The 22,396-nt window shown below is 45.3% G+C and overlaps 1 protein-coding gene across 1 annotated transcript in view; it reads right to left on the reverse strand.

Annotated features, from left to right (window-relative positions):
* Positions 1-2,517: 2,517 nt before the first annotated feature.
* LOC121080598 (transitional endoplasmic reticulum ATPase) overlaps positions 2,518-22,396 on the reverse strand; it is a 29,226-nt gene continuing 9,347 nt past the window's right edge. The window contains exons 3-17 of the mRNA XM_040578731.1: positions 21,838-22,010; positions 19,617-19,759; positions 18,379-18,509; positions 16,579-16,710; positions 15,580-15,682; positions 11,300-11,433; positions 10,898-11,033; positions 9,799-9,911; positions 9,064-9,228; positions 8,833-8,955; positions 7,574-7,786; positions 5,286-5,594; positions 3,633-3,788; positions 3,114-3,268; positions 2,518-2,695 (exon numbers count right to left, since the gene is read on the reverse strand). Of these exons, the coding sequence (XP_040434665.1) occupies positions 2,590-2,695; positions 3,114-3,268; positions 3,633-3,788; positions 5,286-5,594; positions 7,574-7,786; positions 8,833-8,955; positions 9,064-9,228; positions 9,799-9,911; positions 10,898-11,033; positions 11,300-11,433; positions 15,580-15,682; positions 16,579-16,710; positions 18,379-18,509; positions 19,617-19,759; positions 21,838-22,010 (2,292 nt within the window). The 3' untranslated portion in view covers positions 2,518-2,589. The remainder of the gene's footprint in view (positions 2,696-3,113; positions 3,269-3,632; positions 3,789-5,285; positions 5,595-7,573; positions 7,787-8,832; positions 8,956-9,063; positions 9,229-9,798; positions 9,912-10,897; positions 11,034-11,299; positions 11,434-15,579; positions 15,683-16,578; positions 16,711-18,378; positions 18,510-19,616; positions 19,760-21,837; positions 22,011-22,396) is intronic.

Consider the following 22,396-nt stretch of genomic DNA (forward strand, 5'->3'; position numbering starts at 1 on the left):
AATACTCCAAATGCACATACCACAGCATCTAGCCTGCATGGAGCAGAGGTGCTAGAGCACTTTCAAATGCGAACAACCCACACACACTTTCCCAAAATTCCCATCCAATACCCTCCCCACCCCCCACCCCCATGCCTCTTGGCCCATTTTCTACTCTGGCAGTAGGGAGGCTCCTGCCCTGCCCACCACGGCTTTCCTGGCTGCCAAACTTTTTGTTTTTCCCCAGAGGTCCAGCTTTTCTGCCTTGCACAAGCAGCATGGGCCCTTTGCCTGAGGGGGTGCAGCACATTATGGCTTTTTATGTAACCTGCTTTTCAGGCCACCTTTCCCATGAGAGGCTGGACTTGTCAGGGTTCAGCACAATGTAAATAGGACTCTGCAGGATCTGACATCCCCACTGTTAGTTTTCTCTTCCCCTCTCTGATACTTGCTGCTGTTTGGGATCCCAGCTGTACTGCACTGCTGAGGAGACTGTCCCATGCACATAGGGCAGAGGGATTGCTCCTGGCTGCAGTGGCCCCACCCCTGGAACCAGACTGTTTCTAACCTGAGTCCAACTACAGTCCACTCTCCCGTGCCAAGCCTACAGCCAAGCCTCAGCTGTGCCAAATGATGGAGTGCAAAGCACTTGGGCAGTCCTGCCCCTGCCCAGGGCTGGTGCCCACGGGCAGCTGGGCAGCACCTGCTTGCACCTACACAGCCCCAGCCAGCAGGAGGGGGGAAAGCCCAGGGTGGAGCTTTCTTGTTCAGATGTTTTGAGTTTGCATTGCTGCTTTTTTCAATTATTATTTTCATATATATATAGAGAGAGCTCATTAGATAAACTCCATAAGGGTTTTTCTCTGTTTTGAAGTTCCTGGAGTGGTGCACCATATGTGTATGTACCACAAGGCTGAATGCAAAAGCAAAGCCAAGCATGAGCAGAGCTGTTTTTTCACTAGCATTTGTGTTCAAGTTTCAGGATTTTACTAGGAAGAGAAATGCACATGTATACATTTTTCTGCAGGGACAATTCATTCAGGAGGTATTTCTGGGCATTAGGATGAAGCTGGGAGGTGCATGAGACAATCTGGGTTTGTTTTTAAATGCTGTATTTTTTTAAAACCTTTGGATTTCCATCAGGAGGATTTTTATACTTCTTGCCTTTCATTGTCCACTCTGCCTCATGCCAATTTTTTTTCCCAGCAAGGGCTCCTACGGCATGGGAGGCATATTTAACTTGTACAGCTTCTCTTCCACTACGGCCCTGCTGAGAAAAGCTCTGTCAAAATACCACCCCCCACCCCCTCTCCAGAATCCTTTTTTTTAAAGAGGAATCACTGACTTGAAATAGGGGGTCCTTTAGGGTGAGGGGGCAAATGTGGCATCCATTGGGGCTAGGTGTACAGCTGTACATTGTATCATACATGGTGGAGAGGCCAGCCAGTGCCATGGCTCTAACACCAGGGGAGGAGACCTGTTAGGCACTGCTTAATTTATTGCCCAGTTTGACAGGTATGTCACTGATTCCCTTTGCCGGTCCCTGTGGTGTTCAATATAGAGAAACCTGGCGGACACTGCTGGAGTGAGAGGACAGGTCAGCATGCAGATGCAAGCAGCTGTTTTTCTCAGTTTCAGTGAGTCCTGAATGCTTTATAGTGGGTTTTTTGTATCTTTTTTATGTCAATATTAAGAGAAAAAAATAATTTTTAAAAATATACCTCCTTGGGGTGTGTTGCAAGGGGAGATGCTGGGGCTGTGCTTGCCCTGGGCCTGGGTGCAGGCAGCAGGACCAGTAAAGGGTCTCACCCTCACCAGCACCAGGGGAATTCCATCAGGGCTCTGCCTCCCCATGGGGCTCTCAGGACACAGGCAGCAGGAGCGGGGCCCAGCTGAGGAAGGTCTGTGAATGGTGGGGTGGTACAGCTGGAGATGGGACAGTGAAGGGGGGGCTCCTTGCTACTATCCCCCCATCCTGCATGCACCATGGTTGGGCTGCTCAGCATATAAACCTGGGGGAGTCAGCCATGTCCTGCCACTCGCTGCTCGGGGACTGGCTCAGCATCAGTCAGTATTGTGCATCACACGGTTTCCCCCCCTCCCCCTTTGCCTTTCATTCCTCTCCCCTTCTGCCTCTTTTCCTTTATAATTGTTATTGTTTTTTATTTTATTTCAATTCTTAAATTGTTCTTATCTCAACTCTCAATTTTACATTCCTTTCCAATTCTCCTCTCCATCCCTCTGAGGAGCGGAGGAGTGAGCGAGCAGCCGTGCATTACTTTAGTTTCTGGCTGGGGTTAAATGACAACAGCAATTTTTTTTATTATTATTATTACTGTGGGATATTTTTTTTAATACAGGCTAACATTGTACTCTTTGCTAAAGCTGCTGATTCTGCCACAAACTAGAACAGAGATTTCTCAGAAATTAAGTCAGTTCCCCTCCTCGTTAATTCACTGTCTGCCTCCCAAGTGATTCCCCACAGAAAAAGTCTGACGTACAGCTACACTGTTCTGATTGAGGAATGAAGAAGCAGAGTCCACTGAACACTGGATTTTTTTCCTGTACAACACGGTCTGATGTGGACTTTGGTCCACAGAGGATAGTGAGTTAACCGTAGAGATCATCGTCATTGTCTTCACTGTACACGTTGCCCCCGCTGCCACCTCCTGTGCCTTGGCTTGGACCAGCACCACCCTGGTTACCTGATGGGAACCTGCATGCAGTGGTGCAGAAGGGGAGAGAAGAGACACTGTTCAAAAGACTCCTCATAGCTCAGCATGATCTCCTCCCTCCATACCAATACCCTGGTGCCAAGTACGACAGGGAGGAGAAAGGGGATGAAGCCTTATGGCAGGTCACACAAAAGGCTTATATGGCTGATAGATGTTGCTCGTGTTAAAGGAAAAGAAGGTTGATGGGACTTCAGGAGCGCTAAACAGAGCAGCTACAACTGAGCTGCAGCACAGCCTACGCCTGCCACATACTCAGCTGGCTACTGTACACACTGGGGAGAATGGAAAAATGTGGATGAGGGAATTTTTTTTATCCAGAATCCAGCAGAAAGCTGCCTCAGTGCTCTGTTCTGGGGCTGGCTGAGCCACACCACCCTTGTCCCACTCCCCCACTGTTACCTGAAACTGCCAAAGCCACGGCTCTGCTGTAGAGTCTGCGCAAACATCTCATATTTCCTGATGTCATTGTCACTGACAGAGCGTCGAGCAAAGCGCATGGCCTCCTCAAAGTGATCCCTGCGTATCTCAGGAACTGGGTCATCCTCCTCCACTTCCTGTAGCAGGACAGAGGGCCCAGGTGAGCTGCATGCACAAGCTCCATGGCCCAACAACCACCCACAGCCTCCCTCCAGCCAGTATGCTCCAATACCTGCCCAAGTAGGGGCTGGAGAAGGACACTGGTAGACTTAGTCACAGCTGCAGCAGGGGCCTTCTAAGCAATGCTGACAATAAGGCACCCCAGGAGGGCCTTGTTCTCCCACAAAATGAGAACAAAGAGCTCCAAGCTCTATACTCTGTGATGAGAGCCCAATCATCCCCATCCAAGGATTATGGAGAGGAATGCATCCTGCCTCACCCACGGGATGAGGTGGGCTGCCTGTCTCACGAGTGGGGAAAGCTCAGGAGTGCCCCACTCACCATGGCGGAAGGATTGGTCTGCCTCTCTCGTTCTCGCCTGATCTCACTCTCAATAGACTCACGGATAGCCAGTTTGCAGGCACGCTGGCAAATTTCTGTCAGGTCAGCCCCCGAAAAGCCATTGGTCATCTTAGCTAGGAAATCCAGGTCGACGTCCTAGTGAAAACAAACAAACCAACCAACCAAGAGAGGCCTGTCCTTTACACCCTCAGGTGACAAAGAGGTGTCTTTAGATCCCATGGTATCAAGGTACTGCCTTAAAACTTGGGCCAATTTTTGAAGAGATGAGCCGTTAAGATTCTCGTTTTGGGGAAAAGTTAACCACATATAAAGGCAGGCCACACTCCCCACACAACCAGCAAGACCCTGCGAAGCAGCTGTTAATCACAGAATAGTTTGGGTTGGAAGGGACCTTAAAGCTCATCTAGTTCCAACCCCCCTGCCATGGGCAGCGACATCTTCCATTAGACCAGATTGCTCAAAGCCACATCCAACCTGGCCTTGTGTGTTCAAGTCCAGGGAGGGGGCATCCACAACTTCTCTGGGCAACCTGTGCCAGTGTCTCACCACCCTCACAGTAAAGAATTTCTTCCTAATATCTCATCTAAATCTGCCCTCTTTCAGTTTAAAGCCATTACCCCTTGGTCCTATCACTACATGCCCTTGTAAAGAGTCTCTCCCCATCTTTCCTGTAGGCCCCCTTATAGTGGCCTTCCAGTACTTCAAGTCCTCCTTGGAACCTTCTCTTCTCCAGGCTAAATAACCCCAGCTCTCTCAGCCTGTCCTCATGTGGGAGGTGCTCCAGCCCTCTGATCATCTTTCACGGCCCTCCTCTGGACTTGCTCCAACAGGTCCATATCCTTCTTACTTTGGGGGCCCCAGAGCTGAACACAGTACTCCAGGTGGGGTCTCACAAGAGCAGAGTAGAGGGGGAGAGTACCTCTGCACTGTTCACCCTCAAGAAGAGGAAGGTTGACTTGTGGATTTAGGATATGATTTGTTCAGGTCTCAACATTAGGAGTCAAATGAAACAGTCAGACTGGAAATGGAGATGGGGCACAGGCAGACCAAGACAACCAACCTCCTCCTCCCCCTCAACTGAGGGAGTAGTACTGCAACCTCCTTTGAAGCTTTCCTTCCCAACAGCACCTAAAAAGGTAAGCTTGGCATAAAATAGCTTGAGCTCTCACTTCACATCTGCTTTTCTCTGATTAGCTATCAGTTGCATTATTGCCTGCTCCTCAGGCAAGGGACATCACTCTTGCCTATGAGAGTTCAGCAACAATTAACTGCAATGGTTCCTCTTCAATTTCCATTTCCCACCCCTGTTTTCTACATTTACTTTTCTTTCAGAGCACAAGAATTTTTTCCACCTTGCCATAACATGCCTTCCTATTCCCACACTGTGGGCAGAACTCTACTATGCGATAAAGACCTGCTGTGCTTACACACCAACACCTAGCTTTCTTGATACCTAGTCTCAGAGCTCAAGCCTCCCCCTACCTCTTCATTTCCATCCTTCAGGGACTGAAGGCTTCCCAGCTCTGTACTGTGTGGAGCAGTTACCAGCCCTCTGCTCTATTACCAGCTTGCGAGGAACATGTGCAGCACACAGCAAACCCAAGTCAGACACAGTCAGGGTACAGATCCTACCTTGGCAACTGGTGATTTCCTCAGGTTGGCCTTAAGAATAGCAACCCGGGACTTCTCATCAGGCAGGGGGATGTAGATGAGTTGATCCAGGCGGCCAGGGCGCAAGATGGCTGGGTCAATGATGTCTGGCCTGTTGGTGGCACCAATGATGAAGACGTTTTTCTTGGTGGACATGCCATCCATCTCTGTCAGGATCTGGTTGATGACACGATCTGCAGCACCACCACCATCTCCGATATTCCCACCTCGAGCCTTTGCAATGGAGTCTAGCTCATCAAAAAAGAGCACACAAGGGGCTGCTTGGCGGGCCTGCAAAAAGTAAATGGGAACAATTACTCCATGTTAATACCGCCAGGTGAGCGATATGTAAGGGTTAAAAGAATAAGACTGGTCAACTTTGTGAGCTGACAGGGGTTCACTAACCTTTGTACAATGTGCTAACATATGTAAAAGGTAGGGTAATACCTAGTTGCTACATAATTGTGGTCTGGAAGTTTAGACTAGGGGATGTAAAACCATAAGGGTATGTCATAAATAACCTTGGACAATGGTAAACAAGCACTGCAAAGGAAGATAAAAGTTTTCTTTAGCTAGAGAACAGGATGGTGTGTTCCAGGACACTAGGATAAGAAGTTTTAAAATCAGTAGAAATGAACTGCGCATGTACAAGAGACCCCAGGTTGAAAGTTTATGTGGACAAAGACTTTGAGCCTTCATCAGAAGGCCCTCTGAGAAGACCCTCAAGGTGGCAGTACGTGTGCATGAGGAGGTGGAAAAATATGTAAAACATTTCGGGGAAACAGTTTGAATATGTATTAGTTTTCCAGGAAATGTTAATGCATATATATATATATATGCATATTAGATTGTAGCATAAAAATAGTGAGAACTGGAGCTGGGGGTACATACTAGGAAGAGCGATCCCCTATGCACCCGGCACCACAAATAAAGAAATACCTGCTTAACGACTCTGTCATTATTGAGTTTTATCTTGGAATCCTGGCCCAGCCTCACCTAGCCTCCTGCCTCAGCAAGGAGTGTTAGAAAGCAAGGGGGCTCAGAAACTCCAATTTTTGATATCGTGAGAAGCACACCGATTTCACACTAAGCCTACCCTACAATTAAAGCAGCTTAGAGGAGTGCCAGAGCACTGCTGCCACAACAAAAACCTTGGAGGAGCTGCTCCAGAACAGACTCTTGCCACGCAAACCCTCAATTAAATTCTCCTGAACAACAAGCTATATTTCCCCAAAGCTAGGAGCATTGTGAACCAAGCAGAAGGGTGGTAACTCCAATGCCTAGAGGGAAAGCTGGAGTCAATTTTCCTGGACCAGAATTCTCCCTGCAAGATCCGGGGATGTCAATTGGTTTAGGCACTCAATTATCAGTAGGCGAGATACATCAAATGGTTCAGCTACCTAAAGGGTAATTATAAGGAAAAGGGAGCCAGATCCTTCTTCAAGATGCAGAGCGAAAGGATAAGAGACCACAAGCACAAATGGCTGCAAAGAAAATTCCAGTTAGAAAAAGAATAAATTTTCTTCACAATGAGAGTGCTCAAGCACTAGCACAAGGCCCAGAGAGGTCAGGGATTCTCCATCCTTAGCATATGTTCAAAACATGAGGCCCTGAGCAACCTGATTGAATTTCCAAGTTATCTCCCTGCTCTGGACAAATGGTCGGACCAGATGGTCTCTGAGGTTCCCTCTCAACCTAAATTTTTCTCTCTCTCCTTCCAACTTTGCCCTTTCAGCACCTTCCCTGACCACAGGGGTGATGATTCCTAGGATGATCCATGCAGATACCTCCTGGGACAAGAGGTCACACTATCTATGGGGCAACTGGGCAGGAGGAATGAGTTTCTTTCTAAGCCATATGTATCACAGGACAAAAATAGAATAGAGTATTTCAGTTGGAAGGGACCTACAATGATCATCTAGTCCAACTGCAGAAAAAGAACCACCCATAGCATGTTTTGAAAATCTGTAGGTGACAACTTACTTTGACACCTCATTAGCTTTCAGGGATGCGAAGAATATCTATGCCATGCTAATACTAGCCTCACTAAGACACTGGGGCATTTATCATGCTATAACAGAAAGCCATTTAAATAGCTATGCTGCCAAAGAGAATTAATTCCTCAATATCAGGAAAGCAGCCTCTGCATTCAGTGCAAGTGCGGAAAACACAAAACAAACAAGAACCAGGCCAGTAAGACAGGTGCAGTAGAGAATGTTTTAGGGCTATCTCAGCACAAACATAGCATGAGGAATAGAAGATACGCTTACCTTATCAAAGATCTCACGCACATTGGCTTCAGACTCACCAAACCACATGGTGAGCAATTCTGGCCCCTTGATGGAAATGAAGTTTGCCTGGCATTCGTTGGCAATGGCTTTGGCAAGCAGTGTCTTACCACAACCGGGTGGCCCATAGAACAGAACCCCTTTTGATGGGGTCATGCCAAATTTTAGGAACTTGTCTGGGTGCTCCACAGGATACTGAAGAAGAATAAAGCAAACAAACAAAAATCTCTCGTGATGAGCCAGAACAGGTCTGTACCTTAGAATCACAGAATGGTTTGGGTTGGAAGGGACCATCAAGTATCATCTAGGCCAACCTCCCTGCCATAGGCAGGGACATCTTTCACTAGATCAGTTTTGTTTCTGCTCCTACCAGAAACACTACCTCGATTTCTGGTGGGTTAAACACAAGGTTCTGTCTGCTCAGTGCCACTGGAGTTTTTAAATGGGCACTGGTTTGAAAAGCACCACAGCTAAGTTGTAAAGATGCCTTAAACAGACTATTTCCACTTATGAACTAAGTACCAGTTCAGATAGTTTTCCAGCACACTTAACCCCAGCTTCACTCTGCCCTGCAGAAGCAAAAGGGAACTGCTCATTATCTAACCTGTTTGCCCCACCCTCCAGAGACAGGCAAGATGTCTGATGTATTTATCCTCCACAACAAGGTCAGTGATTGTGAATGAATCTACTTTTCAATCTTAATTTTTTTGGCATTAAAACAGACTGGCTGTTTCTACAGTGCCAACTGAAAACAAGGACATATCAAACCCAAACCACCCCAACGCAGGCAGGCACCAGAAGTTTCCACAGACCATTCATGACTTTGTTCCAGCCTCTCCCTTCATAGAAGGCTTCACAACTACTTCTCACCTGTCCCTGTACTAACACTGATGAAAAGCCCTTCAGAGGCTTTCCACGTAACAGGATTCTCAGAAGTGGTCCACACTGCTGGTCTCCACTTAAGAGAAGCAGAACTGCTGCTGTTTCCACATGTAGCACAACACCCACCCAAGATGTCACTGTAGACTCAGCTAAGGAAAGCCTGATGCTGCTTCCCAGAACCTTCCTCTCCCTAAGTTTACCAAGATGGAACAGCATGGTATTTTCAGTCCATTACAAGAAAATACCACAAAAACTCTGCATTTACACTGTTCACAGCCTAAACAGGCATGTGAAGAGGTTCTGGATTTTATTACAATTATTTTTCAAGCTGACTAGGCAAAAATCCATTGGAAACTTACCTGTACAAGTTCCTGGAGTTCTCTCTTTACATCTTCTAGACCACCAATATCTTCCCAGGTAACTTGTGGCACCTCCACTACAGTCTCCCGAAGAGCAGACGGGTTGCTCTGGCTCAGAGCCCACTATTGTTAGAAGAAACAGCATTATGCAAATCCGAACATGTTATGCTTTCATGCTTCAGATAAGCAATTAGACATTGCACCCAGAAGAAAGGGGCACTCCTGCATTACCCTGAAGTCATCCATGGTCACAGCCAGTGAGTTCATCACTTCAGCATCGATGGTTTCATCTTCTAGGTCTATGAGATCCATCTTCTTTCTGATAGCCTGAAGAGCAGCTTCTGAGCAAAGAGCAGCCAAGTCAGCACCAACATGGCCATGGGTCTCATTTGCCACCTGAAAGCAGAGTACTGAGTATGACTCACAGTGATACAAGCAAGCACTCTGCAAGGGCAATGCATGCTCTGGTCACTCAGAGGTACAAGACTCTGGAGGACAGGAACATCACTGCTCTGCTGCAAATTCAAGACAAGTGCTATCATATATTTAATAGGCAAAGACACTGCTGTTCCACCTCCTACTTGAGATCAAAGCTGCAACTGGAATTCAGATGATGTACAGAAAGATAACCCCAAGGACTACAGTTCTTCATTCAGGACAGAGATTACAGTAACCATCCAGTATCACCACAATGTTCACCCAGCTCTGTGAGTACTGTTTCAGGCTTGTTTTATTTTTAGAGAGAATGCCACAGCAAGCAAACCCAGGAGGACAGTGACAAGGCAATTTCAGACTGGACTGATGATACACATTTGCTTTACTTAGCTATACCATGCTTCACTAGCAAGTGAGGATTTTTGGTCACTGGTAAACTGGTTAGAAGGAAGCCCAGAGATCACACATTCACCCAGTTTCACACTGTCCTAAACAAGCAGAGACAAGCTTCCCTAATAGCATGCTACTCACCTGTTCCAGATCCACATCATCCGCCAGTTTCATATTTTTTGTGTGGATCTGCAGGATCTCCAGGCGTCCGGTGGCATCTGGGATACCAATATCTACCTCTCTGTCAAAACGACCTGGGAAGTACAAAACATATGTTGAGCTGCTGATTCTGCAAACTAAAGGAGCTGCAGTTGCTGCCTTCCTCTGACAGAGGAATATGATGACGAGCCACAAACACATACGATTTCAGAAAATGCCAGAGCTTTGGGTTTCTCTGCAGCATCTATCAGCGCAGTAGCAGAGTCAGATCAGAGGAGGAAGAAAAGCTTTAGCCATTTAGGGCAAGTGAGACTACTATATTAACTAGAGTTCAAGACTACACACAAAGGTTTTCTGTTTTTTCTGATCCTCATTTATAGGAAAACATCCTTCCCCTAACCAACACATCATGAGATGTTTTTATTTATTCCTATCTTTGTGTCCTCAGCACAGGAGTCCACAAATACTGAGAGATTTCATTTTTTCAGAACTTTCATAGCAGTACCCAAGTGGTGAAAAACATGAAGTGCCCCAATATCGGGGGGGGGGGAGAGGAAACCTATGTATTTCTGCAATATTAACAAAGGTACATATACTTATCATTTTCCTCTAGCCATAGCTGCGCATTCATATGCCTCACTCCACATTTAAGAGGCTGCAAACTTAACTTTACCAACTGGTCATACAACAGACATTCATTCACACTGCAAAGTTTCAAAAACTTAAGTCTCAAAAACTACCAGGCTTCTCATCAATAAAAGAAATTGGACAATTCAGAGCCTTCTGCAAACTGAAGTATGAACAACCCCTTAAGTGTTTAGTTCTGAAATAGCCACACCTAATTGATGAACTGAAAAAGCGTGCTACCCTCAAGTATTTCATTATTTCTACAAATTCTAACCTAATAAAGCACAGAAAACGATACCAAAGGTTGGAAGCCTAAAAATTAATTTCAAACAAGTAGCTGGAGACAAATCAATACTTTTGTAACAAACAGGTGTTTAATATTAAATTTCTGCTCAGTCTTTCCATAACAAAGTATCTGATACACACACACAAAAAAGATGGCAATTATGGTTACCAAATCGCCTGAGTGCTGGGTCAATGCTGTTAGGTCTGTTGGTAGCTGCCATAACTATCACATGTGCTCTCTGTTTCAGTCCGTCCATAAGAGTCAACAGCTGAGATACTATGCGACGTTCCACCTCTCCATGTGTCTATGGAGAGAGAGAAAGTAATGATTAGACCAAAAGGTCTAATATACAGCAGAGGAGCTAGTGCTGCACCAAAGCAGACAGATACAACAGACAAGCTGTTAAGAAACATCATTAACCATATCAGATTCTTCTGATATCCATATCTGACATCCAATTGCATTCAAGTGTTAAGTTAACCACTGCTTTACCCTGTAGTCAAATGCAGAGATTCACACCAGCTGCTACCAAAACAGATGTACTCTTTACCTTCTACAGGCTTTCTTTACCTTCTCTCTCTTGGGAGCAATGGCATCCAGTTCATCAATGAAGATGATAGCAGGAGCATTCTTCTCTGCTTCTTCAAAGGCTTTCCTCAGGTTGCTCTCAGACTCGCCAGCCAGCTTGCTCATGATCTCAGGACCTGAAAAAAGTAACAGCACTGCAGCACTCAGAAGAGAGGTAGCTAGCCCCAAGGCATGCAGCTGAATTTCTTTAATACAACATTCACATGGGAGTATCTATATTTCAAACCAAAGCAAATAGTGTCAACCAAGTTCACTAAATTTTCAGGCAAGAACAGCATGCAGAATGACTTTCTATCATTATTCTGGTTTTTTTTGTTGGTTTGGTTTTTTCCAGTTTACTGTAACAGAATGCAGCACTAGTCAATGAGCTACCTTTAGCTACCTCTTTCCTTACCCTATTTCACACATAGTAAGTTTCTCTGTAATGTACCACCACACAGTTAATGTCAGTACTAGCTTGCAAGAGAAACAATCAAATTATATGGTGATGAATTATCAGGGTAGGAAAAGAAAAAGCTGTAAGATATCAAAGCTGTCTTTCATAGAATCATTTAGGTTGGAAAAGACCTTTAGAGATCAAGTCCAACTGTTAACCCAGGACTGCCAAGTCCATCACTAAACCATGTCCCTAAGCACCGCAACTACACATTTTTTAAACACCTCCAGGGACGGTGATTCCACCACCTCCCCAGGCAGCCTGTTCCAATGCTTGACCACCCTTTCAGTGAAGACATTTTTCCTAATATCCAATCTAAACCTCCCCTGGCATAACCTGAGGCCGTTACCTCTTGTCCTGCCACTTGTTATCTGGGAGAAGAGACTGACCCCCACCTGCCTACAACCTCCTTTCAGGTAGCTGTAGAGAACAATTAAGGTCCCCCCGAGCCTCCTCCTCTCCAGGCTAAACAACCCCAGTTCCCTCAGCTGCTCCTCATGAGACTTGTTCTCTAGACCCTTCACCAGCTTTGTTGCCCTTCTCTGGGCACACTCCAGCACCTCTACATCCCTCTTGAAGTGAGGGGCCCAAAACTGAACACAGTATTCAAGGTGGGGCCTCACCAGTGCCCAGAACAGGCGGACAATCACTTCCCTTGTCCTGATGGCCACACTGTTTCTGATAGCATGCTGGTGTGTACTGGCCTCCTTGGCCACCTGGGCACACTGCTGGCTCATGTTCAGCCAGGTGTCAATCAGCACCCCCAGGTCCTTTTCCACAAGGCAGCTTTCCAGCCACCCTTCCCCAAGCCTGTAGCATTGCGTGGGGTTGTTGTGACCCCAGTGCAGGACCCAGCACTTCTCCTTGTTAAACCTCATACAATTGGCCTTGGTGCATTGATCCAGCGAGTCCAGATCCCTCTGCAGATCCTTCCTACCCTCAAGCAGATCAACACTCTCCCCCCAACTTGGTATCGTCTGCAAACTTCCTGAGGGTGCACTCAATCCCCTTGTCCAGATCGGTGATAAAGATGTTAAACAGAACTGGCCCAATACTGAGCCCTGGGGAACACCACTTGTGACCAGACGCCAGCTGGATGTAACTCCATTTACTACCACTCTTTGGGCTCGGCCAGCCAGCCAGCTTTTAACCCAGCGTAGAGTACACTCGTCCAAGCCATGAGCAGCCAGTTTCTCCAGCAGAATGCTATGGAAGACAGCATCAAAGGCTTTACTAAGGTCCGGGTAGACAACATCCACAGCCTTTCCCTCATCCACTAGGCGGGTCATCTTGTGGTGGAAGGAGATCAGGTTTGTCAAGCAGGACCTGCCTTTCATAAACCCATGCTGTCTGGGCCTGATCCCTTAGTTGTCCTGCACGTGCCACGTGATGGCACTCAGGATGATCTGCTCCATAACCTTCCCCAGCACTGAGGTCAGGCTGATGGGCCTGTAGTTCCCCAGATCCTCTTTCTGGTCCTTCTTGTAGATGGGCGTCACATTGGCTAACCTCCAGTCTGCTGGGACCTCCCCAGCTAGCCAGGGCTGTCGATAAATGATGGAGAACGGCTTGGCGAGCTCCTCTGCCAGCTCCCTCAGTACCCTTGGGTGGATCCCATCCAGCCCCATAGACTTGTGCATGTCTAAGTGGAGCAGCAGGTCGCTAACTGTTTCCTCCTGGACTGTGGAGACTTCATTCTGCTCCTCCTCCTCCCTGTCTTCCAGCTCGGGGGGCTGAGTACCCAGAGGGTAACTAGTCTTGCTATTAAAGACTGAGGCAAAGGAAGCATTAAGTCCCTCAGCCTTTTCCTCATCCTTTGTGGCAATGTTCCCCACTGCATCCAATAAAGGATCCTCGGCCCTCCTTTTGTTACTAATGTATTAGTAAAAACATTTTTTGCTATCTTTTATGGTAATGGCCAGCCCGAGTTCTAGCTGGGCTTTGACCTCTCTAATCTTCACCCTGCATAAACTCACAACATCCTTAGAGTCCTCCAGTGTTGCCTGCCCCTTCTTCCAAAGGTGGTAAACTCTCCTTTTTCCCCCCCCCGAGTTTCAGGAAACCCTCTCTGTTCAGCCAAGCCAGTCTTCTCCCCCACCAGCTCGTCTTTTGGCACATGGGGACAGACTGCTCCTGTGCATTTGAGTACCTTCTAGAAGAAGGTCCAGCCTTCATGGACCCCTTGGCCCTTCAGGACTGTCTCCTAAGGGATTCTGTCAACCAGGCTCTTAAACAGGCCAAATTCTGCCCTCCAGAAGTCCAAGGTAACAGTTCTGCTGACCCCCTCTCCTTCTCTTAGAATTGAAAACTCTGTCATCTCACAATCACTGTGCCCAAGACATCCTCTGACCACCACATTACCCACCAGTCCTTCCCTGTTTGTAACCAGGAGATCCAGCATGGCATCTCCCCTACTTGGCTCACTGAACAGCTTGCATTACACAGGTATTACCTCTGTAAGATCCTATAAATGAGTTTTTAAAAAAAAACACAAAACAACCCACCACCAAAAAAACAACACCAAAACCACCCCAAAAACCCCAAACCCATTTCCTCTCAAAGAATAAATAAGTGAGGAAAGAAAGAAGGAAAAAAAAACTCTTTAAGCACATCAATCCCAGAAGGAAGGACAGCATTCCCCTGAGATCTCCTACAATTGCTGAACGATAATGCTGTTCACAGATTTATTCTGTTTTTACAGATTTTTTCCATCATGCTGATGGGAGTGGTAATGAAAAATGTGCTTCTAAGAGATCCAAGAAAAAGAAACCTGAGCCTCAGGAGTGCAAAGCTGCTAGCTGACTGAAGTGCATCAGCTGCAGAGCCACTGGTGCAGGCAGGTACTAAGTGTTTCATTACAAGTAACTCACCAATTAATACCAGGTCTATCTACAACACTGCCTGTAACTCCATGTTTGGGACTTGCAGACAGAATGCATCGCCAATTCTGACAATGTTATTTTTATTATGCAATAAAAGTACAAGTGTCTAAAGAAATATCTGGCTCATTAGCATACAGTGACACCTTCCATACACTTAGGAAGTATATGACAAGGGTGACGTGGTTAAACAGTCCATTTACATCTGATGTCTTGAGATACAACGCAAATCACTTCCCTACAGCTGCTCACTGCTATGCACTCCTTTGCTTTCACCTTCATGGGTCTAAGTAATTCAAATCAGAAAAGCAGCACTCCTTAAGTACAAATGTTCAGTTATTCCAGCACCGACTGTAAAATGGGACAGAAAAACAGTGAGGCAAATTCAGAATCTGCTCCTTACTGGACATAAACCAGTATCTATCTCAGCTGCTACAGGTAAAGAGTAATCAATAGGAGGTTGTGTCACTTGTAGCTAAGTCCCAAGGTACTCATTATAGCTTTCAGAACAGTTCTTCCCAATTAATGTTATGTGAAACAGAATAGGTCTTGTGCTTTACTTGAGGGGAAAAAAAAGAAATCCACAGCAGACCAGCTTATTTTCTGAATGGAACATACTGGCAGCAACAAAAACAAGTGTCCTGCACCCATATACATAAAATAATCTCACCACCTCACTTCCAGCTCTGCCCTCACCAACAAATGAACACTCAGCCAGACAGACTCCAAGTCCCTGCATCACAAAGCTGTCTTTCCAATCAGCCTGCTACAAAACAGCCAAGCCACACAAATGGCCTCTAAGTGTCCCCAGAGGCACACTTCAAAGAGGTAAGGAAGAATGTCAGGGAGACAACATGGCTCTATAAGCCCTATTAATACCATTCATTATCATGAGATGGACAATGAACACACAGCAGATCTGGGGCCAAAGCAGCCACAAAACTTACCATTGATCAGGAAGAAGAAAGCCCCTGTTTCATTGGCCACTGCTCGGGCAATCAGTGTTTTACCAGTGCCAGGAGGACCATACAGCAGAATCCCACGTGGAGGCTGAGGACAAATGCAAGGGATTTAAGTGGTGAGCTAGTATCTGAATGCTTAAGTAACTTCACGCTGAAGTTGTAAGCATTTGATAAAACTGGTCTGAAATTGTGATGCAAACTCATGCTGAATAGTGAATGCTGTACCACTTATGTAAAGGATGACGCACCTATGTTTAGTTAGAAGTCGGGAAATGTCCAAGGACTCTTATTGCCACATGACGGATGCACAGACTGCTAAGTCCTTGGGTTGGTTATCTTTAGAAGGGACATTTGGTCTTAGATTCCTGTTGTACATGCAACGTGGCAAAGATGGAGACTTTAAACACAGCCGCTGAGGAATAGAGTCTGTGTAGAGACAACTCCTCAAGGACATTGCGCAGGCACGAGATATTTAAATAAATTCTCAGAATTGTAATGAATATGTAAACAATTTCTTGGAAAACTAATGAATAGGTATGAGTTGCTTGTATAAAGAGGGGACTGAAAAATCCCCTCGGTGTGCATGACTTTGGTGGAGCGATCCCCCATGCACCCAGCGCTGCCGAATAAAGATAACCTCCGCTCGCCTGCATATTGCTGACTGATTCTTCAAATCATGCAACAGCTGCCATCCCAGCATTATCAACACACTTACTACTTTGCATGACACACAAACAAAAACCTTGCCAGTAACTGACAGTACTGATTCAAAGCATTCCTCTGCTTTGCAAGTTACCAGTACTTTAATCTGTGTCTGAAACACGTAAGGAAATACTTTCCTAACACCAACTTTAAAAAAAAATTCAAAACAAAAACCATAAACCAAATTACTTATTCCCCTCCCAATACCTCATAAGCCTCCAACATTAAAAGTCATCCACAAGGGCAAGCCCACTCATCCACCTGGTACACATGGGGACTTACCTTCACCCCTATGGCCTTGAAGAGCGCGGGGTGTCGGAGGGGAAGTTCCACCATCTCTTTGATTTGAGCCAGCTGCTTCCGGCAGCCACCAATGTCATCATAGCCCACTTCATTCAGTGACTCTTCTTCATCCTATATAGAAGGAAATACATTAAAACATTTGAGTGAAAACAATAGTTCAACAATCTCCCCGAGTCTACAGAACCCAGGAATCCAGGTTTTTGCTCATTGCCATTTCTTTGCTGTCTTGAGATTCTCACTTTCAAGTCTTCCTGTTGTCTTCTACAATTGTTTCTTAGTTGTCTCTTCCCAGACATGCAAAGGGAAATGCCTGCATGTACCTAGACCTCACTGAAGCCCACTCTCCTGAATGACAGTCTCTGCTGCCAGGACCCCTACAGACTCTAGTGCAAAACAAGTTGTGTGACCCTCTGATGTGGCTAACAAAGATAACAGACAACAAAGCCCAGTATAAAATATACTTATTCCTTAAGTGATATTTTTAAGGATGACATACCTTAATTACCATACAGTTCCCTGACATAGCGTTTTCTCTTGGGATTGACTCAAATTAACAGAGAATGTTAAGATCCAGATATGCAGATAAGACCAACTGTAACCAACTCTTTCAGTATAGTTCTACAGCATCCATTCATTTGGCTGTCCAAATCTACTGGCCTTAGTTATCTGTAACATTAGGCCACACTAAAATAAAAAAAATAACACAGCCTGGAATCTCAGAGGGGCTCAGTCCAAACCCCACAAACAGGAGCTACTACTTCAAGCAGATTGCTCAGGGTCTGGCCCTATCAAGTAGTGAAGGTCTTCAGTTCTGGAGATTCCTGCCATCTCCAGGCCTTGCTCCAGGGTTTGGGGAAACCTTTTTCCTAATTATCTACTGGGAATTTCCCTTGATCCAGCTTGTGCCATTATCTCTAGTCCTATCCCTGGACACAGCTCTTGAAAGAGCCTGGTTATCCACCCCTTCCCATCAGGCAGTTGCCAGTAAGCCTGCCTCTTTGCCTTCCCTTCTCCATGCTGCATCAACCCACTCTCCCAGCTGCTCCTCATTCATTCCGACCTCCAGTTCTTCATCATTTTGGTGGCCTTGGCTGAACTTGCTCCTACCTGTCTCTGCTGTGTACCAAAGAGCCCAAACTGGACTCATCCAGTGCCCAGACATAGTCTCACAAATGTCAAATAGGAGGTGAATTTTTCAGAAGGCAGCTAACTACAAACCAGCACTCACCCTGATTTGCAGGTAGTAAAGAGGCACTTATTTTGTGAAGTATACAACCACCTTAGCTCATTTCTCTTGAGATTTCCTACTCTATAACAGTAAGGTGGCCAAGACCTGACAGACAATCCACTCGGGCTGCCTGAAACTTGGGACACTCAAGGCTAGACACCAATTGCTTTATTTTCACATGGCATGAAATTTAGCAACATTATAAGCCCTCCCTGCTATGGATCAAGAGAACTTTGGAATTGAAAGATGCATCTAAGCCCAGCATGAGATATCTGGGAGCAGATGCAAACCCAGATGCTGCCAAAGTATGGCATCTCATCAGCAAACTTAAGCATTGGCGCTATCTCAGCATCTGAAGGAGGATACTGGAAGCCTATTTCTCTACCTGCAGCAGCAGCTCATCTCCTGAAATTAGATATTTTAATCATTACATCCAATACACAAAATGCCAAAAACAGGAACTTCAAACACTGCTGCTCTCAAGGATTGTCACCAAAACAGATTTCAGACAGAGGGGATTCAGTAGAACCACATGGCAGGATTCTGCTCACCTCTCGTTTGATGGGCTCTCCTTCACAATGGATCACTGTGTCCGGAGCCACTATGCAGTAAGGACTTGGATCTGTCTCCACCACTTTGAACTCCACTGCACGCATCCCTCCACGCACCAGGAAGATGTCACCTGTAAAACCCCATATTATAGTAGTCTGCTGCAACAGGCGTCTGCAAAATATCAGCCTTTGTACACCAGCAGCCCCAGATGACAAGAAAGTGGGTTACATAGGCATACACTGCTGGCATTTTTAACACTGCTCTGTATTTCAAACTCAAGAGCTGTATGTATTGCAACTACCCGAGCACCATTTAGATCTGTAGCAGTTGAAGTACTCAAATTTCATCCAATAGATGCAGCAAACAACAGAAAAGAATACTCTGCCTAAATAGAAAACACAAAGGCAAGGAATCACATTTCTTCTCCATTCAGTTTCAATTCAACATTTCTAAAACAGGCAAGAAGCCCCAACTTAAGAACAATTCATTTTAAAGTTATTATAACTAGTTGTCTCCAGAAGCAGAATAACTTCAACTTGTGTTTATACTACATTAGGACCTATTTGTTCCAGCAGAAGTGCTACTAGCACAACTCTAAAAGTATATTTGGTTTTTATGCACTCTCCCAGTTATTAATTAAATTACTTTGAAATAGTCAGGGTGCCAGTTAGTATATCCAACCAATTAATTAATATGCAGGCAACTACCCAATCCCATCAAGTGGTAGCAACTTGGGGGTGGGGGGAATCTCATTAAACTGAGTTTTACCCGAGAGCCTTTTCTGATGCTCTCCCATCCCATGTAGAGGGGGAAAAAAAAAAGAAACCAAAAAAACCCAGGACAATTATCAAGCTGGTCTGCCAGCCAGCAACAGATATCACCTTTTCTTCTGAAGATTAGGAAATTAAATCATCGCCAGCAAAATCTTACTCTACAGATGTCAGTCTAATGCAGGGGTCCTCAAACTTTTTAACCAGCACCAGCGCTGATGAAGGAGCAGGCAGTCATCTGCGGCTGCTTGGTTTCCCCTCCCAACCCCCGGTGGGGGGGTTCTGTAAATACTGGGGGCCAGATTGAGGACCCTGGGGGGGCATATCTGGCCCGCAGGCTGTAGTTTGAAGACCCCTGGTCTAATGCTTCATTGAGATCTGTGCAAGTTTCTAGAACTTCTCTTTATTCAGTCTCAGGAGTAGCTCACACTGTCTGCCATCAGGACTTCAATAGCAGGTGCTATTACCTTTCCTGATGGGTCTGTATGCTTCCAGGAAGTATGGCTTGAGATAGACCTCAAACAGATTCCCTGTGATCCCTTCTACTGTGTCATCAATTGGCAACACATGAATACGTTTGCCATATTTCACATCTGGGCAAGGCTGGATGCTGCAACAGAAGAAAACTCCAGTTAGTCATATCATCCCAGACTTACACCCAAGTCTGGAAAAGGCAGTGATGTCCCTTCCCAGGCCAATACAAATGCCAGAAAGGACCCTCCAAAGCCCTGGCGAGACTTCCCACCAGCATAAGAATGCTGACAAGGCAAAAATAATGCCCATCATAGAACCAGTTTTCACAACGCATGCTTTCCTTCACTCCTCTCAGCCCAATCCAAAACTGCTGGGGAGTTTCATACTTTCTTCTTACCCCCTGCTCTTCTGTAGCCCCCCCTTGCCATGCCCAAGGTACATTCAAAAGTTACTAATATAACCTAAAGACCTGCAAGAGTCATGAGCTAACTTTTGTTTCAACAAGGAGCTACTGCTGAACCAACTGTAAGGGAAAGGGAGCTAGGGGGAGCACTGTTCCTTCCCCTCTCTCTCTCATAACTTACTACATAGAATAGAGCTCCTGTTGCTGATAACCCTGATTCTGAGCAAAGGCTCTCACAGTACCAACCAAGGGTAACCATGTGTCTGTCAATCCCCCTTTGTGGAGACTGACATTTAGGTTAATGTCTGAAGGCCCCTTTCCCCTTTTTAAATAAACATTTTGGCTATTATTTTACAGTGTAGGCCAACAGCCTATTGTAATGACACCTCAGAGCATCAAGCTGTAGCAGAGGCAGAAAACTCAAACTGGCTTTGCCAGCTAAGAAAAGCCTATATGGAACTGCAGCTGAGCATGCAACTTAATACACTACTTTGTTCAAGACTCTTAATAGATTCTTTTACCACAGGCTTTACAGAGAGGATATAGCAGAAGGGTAAAGGAAAAGACAGACCACACCAGAAGGAAAACAGTTGATAGACTACAAGCAGGAAGCGATTAGCTCATGAATCTGGATTTCGGCAGAAACCAGGCCACAGAAAGTAACACAATAAGTACTTAAAGATCAGCAAGAAAAATTGAGGGCAAGAAGTGTGAAAAGTCTCTGACCCTTGCAACAAAGGTAAGGCAATTGGTAACATCTGAAAGGCTGAGAACCACTACAGCTGTGCTCTCCCCATCTCTGCTGGGACTGTATCTGAACTGTCAAACTAAAAATTACTCCAACAGTAACCTCACATCAAGTTAACGTAAGGATTCACCTTTATTTTACATCCATAGACCGGCTCAAAGCACTGTTCTGTTCCAACTACAGTTGTATTTAAAACTTGCATTTTCTAGTGGTAGAAAGATGCGAACAGACTTGTTCCTCTCTACAAAGTTCACATGAAACATTTTGCATTTAAAGATTATACCAGATATCACCCCTGGAAGTCTAGTGTCAGAAATCAGGCTCCAATTTTCACAGAACATGCATGATATTGCAGATTAGGAAGACGCTCAGGAAGAAGAGCTGTCAGCCCTCATATATTTAAGCCTGCAAATGAGCATTTTTATGTTTAAGAAACGCTCACGTGTTTTTTCTCCCCACTCCCATCACAGAATGGAACCTGCCTCCTGTAAGTGAAGATGCATACACTTCAATACTTTCCCCACTACCTTCTACAAGCATTGCACAAAACTCTCGCAACACTGTTAAAGCATTCCTAATTTGTAACTATTTTGTAACAAAAATTGGAATGTAACAACTTTCAAGGATTTTTAATCTTGCTATTTAATTGCTTCACGTTTGTCACTCATTTCTAGCAAGTTTTAACTTCTGTTTGTCATAGGGCAGCTCAGTGCTTGAGCTAACCATACTATGAGATCAATTACAATGTTGCTTACTGCTTTCCACAGTTTACTTTGTAGACATTAAAAATTTAGACAAGAAAAACTTGTGAATTCATCTGACACTGTGAATTTGGGAAGATGACTGTGACAACAGCGGGATAATTGAACTATTTAATGACAGGATCTGGGCAACAGAGATCCCTAATATGACACACACTTGAAAATATTTGTGATCTCCTCTGGAAGATATAAGAATACTTCCTGAAGACCCCCTGTCTCTGCTACAGACTGAATCAATTCAGAGCCCGCACACAAGTTTAGGCAACCCAGGGATATACAACAGTTAGCAAAGTAGTCCTCACCTGATCACGTCACCCAGGCGCACTCTCAGGTTGTTGCGAACAACTCTATTCATGCGAATCTTCTCATCTGAGCAGGTATCGTCTGACAGAACAATGCAGACTGCTTCTCTCCTTTTCTTTCCTTTTAGCAGAACAGTGTCTCCTCTGAACAGTTGCAATTCATCCATTTTTGCCTGTAAACAATAACAGCATTAGGACAAGCTTTCGACAAAACAAGAATTGAAGGAGAGTTATTGAATTTGAAGAATTACATCTTGGAAGCAATATACTAGATCTGCAAAGACAGAAGTTCCCACAACACCCAGTCAAGAGCTAACCCTGAAGCCAGACTAAGGACACAAGCTCAACTGAATCATAAAAGTTGAGAATCAAAATATATTTTATCATGGAAAAGCGTTAGAAAACAAGACAACCTACCTCCCCATCTTGGTTTCAGCTGGGATAGAGTTAATTTTCTTCTTAGTAGCTGGTGCAGTGCTGTGGTTTGGCTTTGGTGTGAGAACAATGTTGATAGGACACTGATGTTTTTAGTTGTTGCTGGGTAATGTTTATACTTTGT

This window comes from Falco naumanni, chromosome W (assembly GCF_017639655.2).
Source record: "Falco naumanni isolate bFalNau1 chromosome W, bFalNau1.pat, whole genome shotgun sequence".
NCBI lineage: Eukaryota > Metazoa > Chordata > Aves > Falconiformes > Falconidae > Falco > Falco naumanni.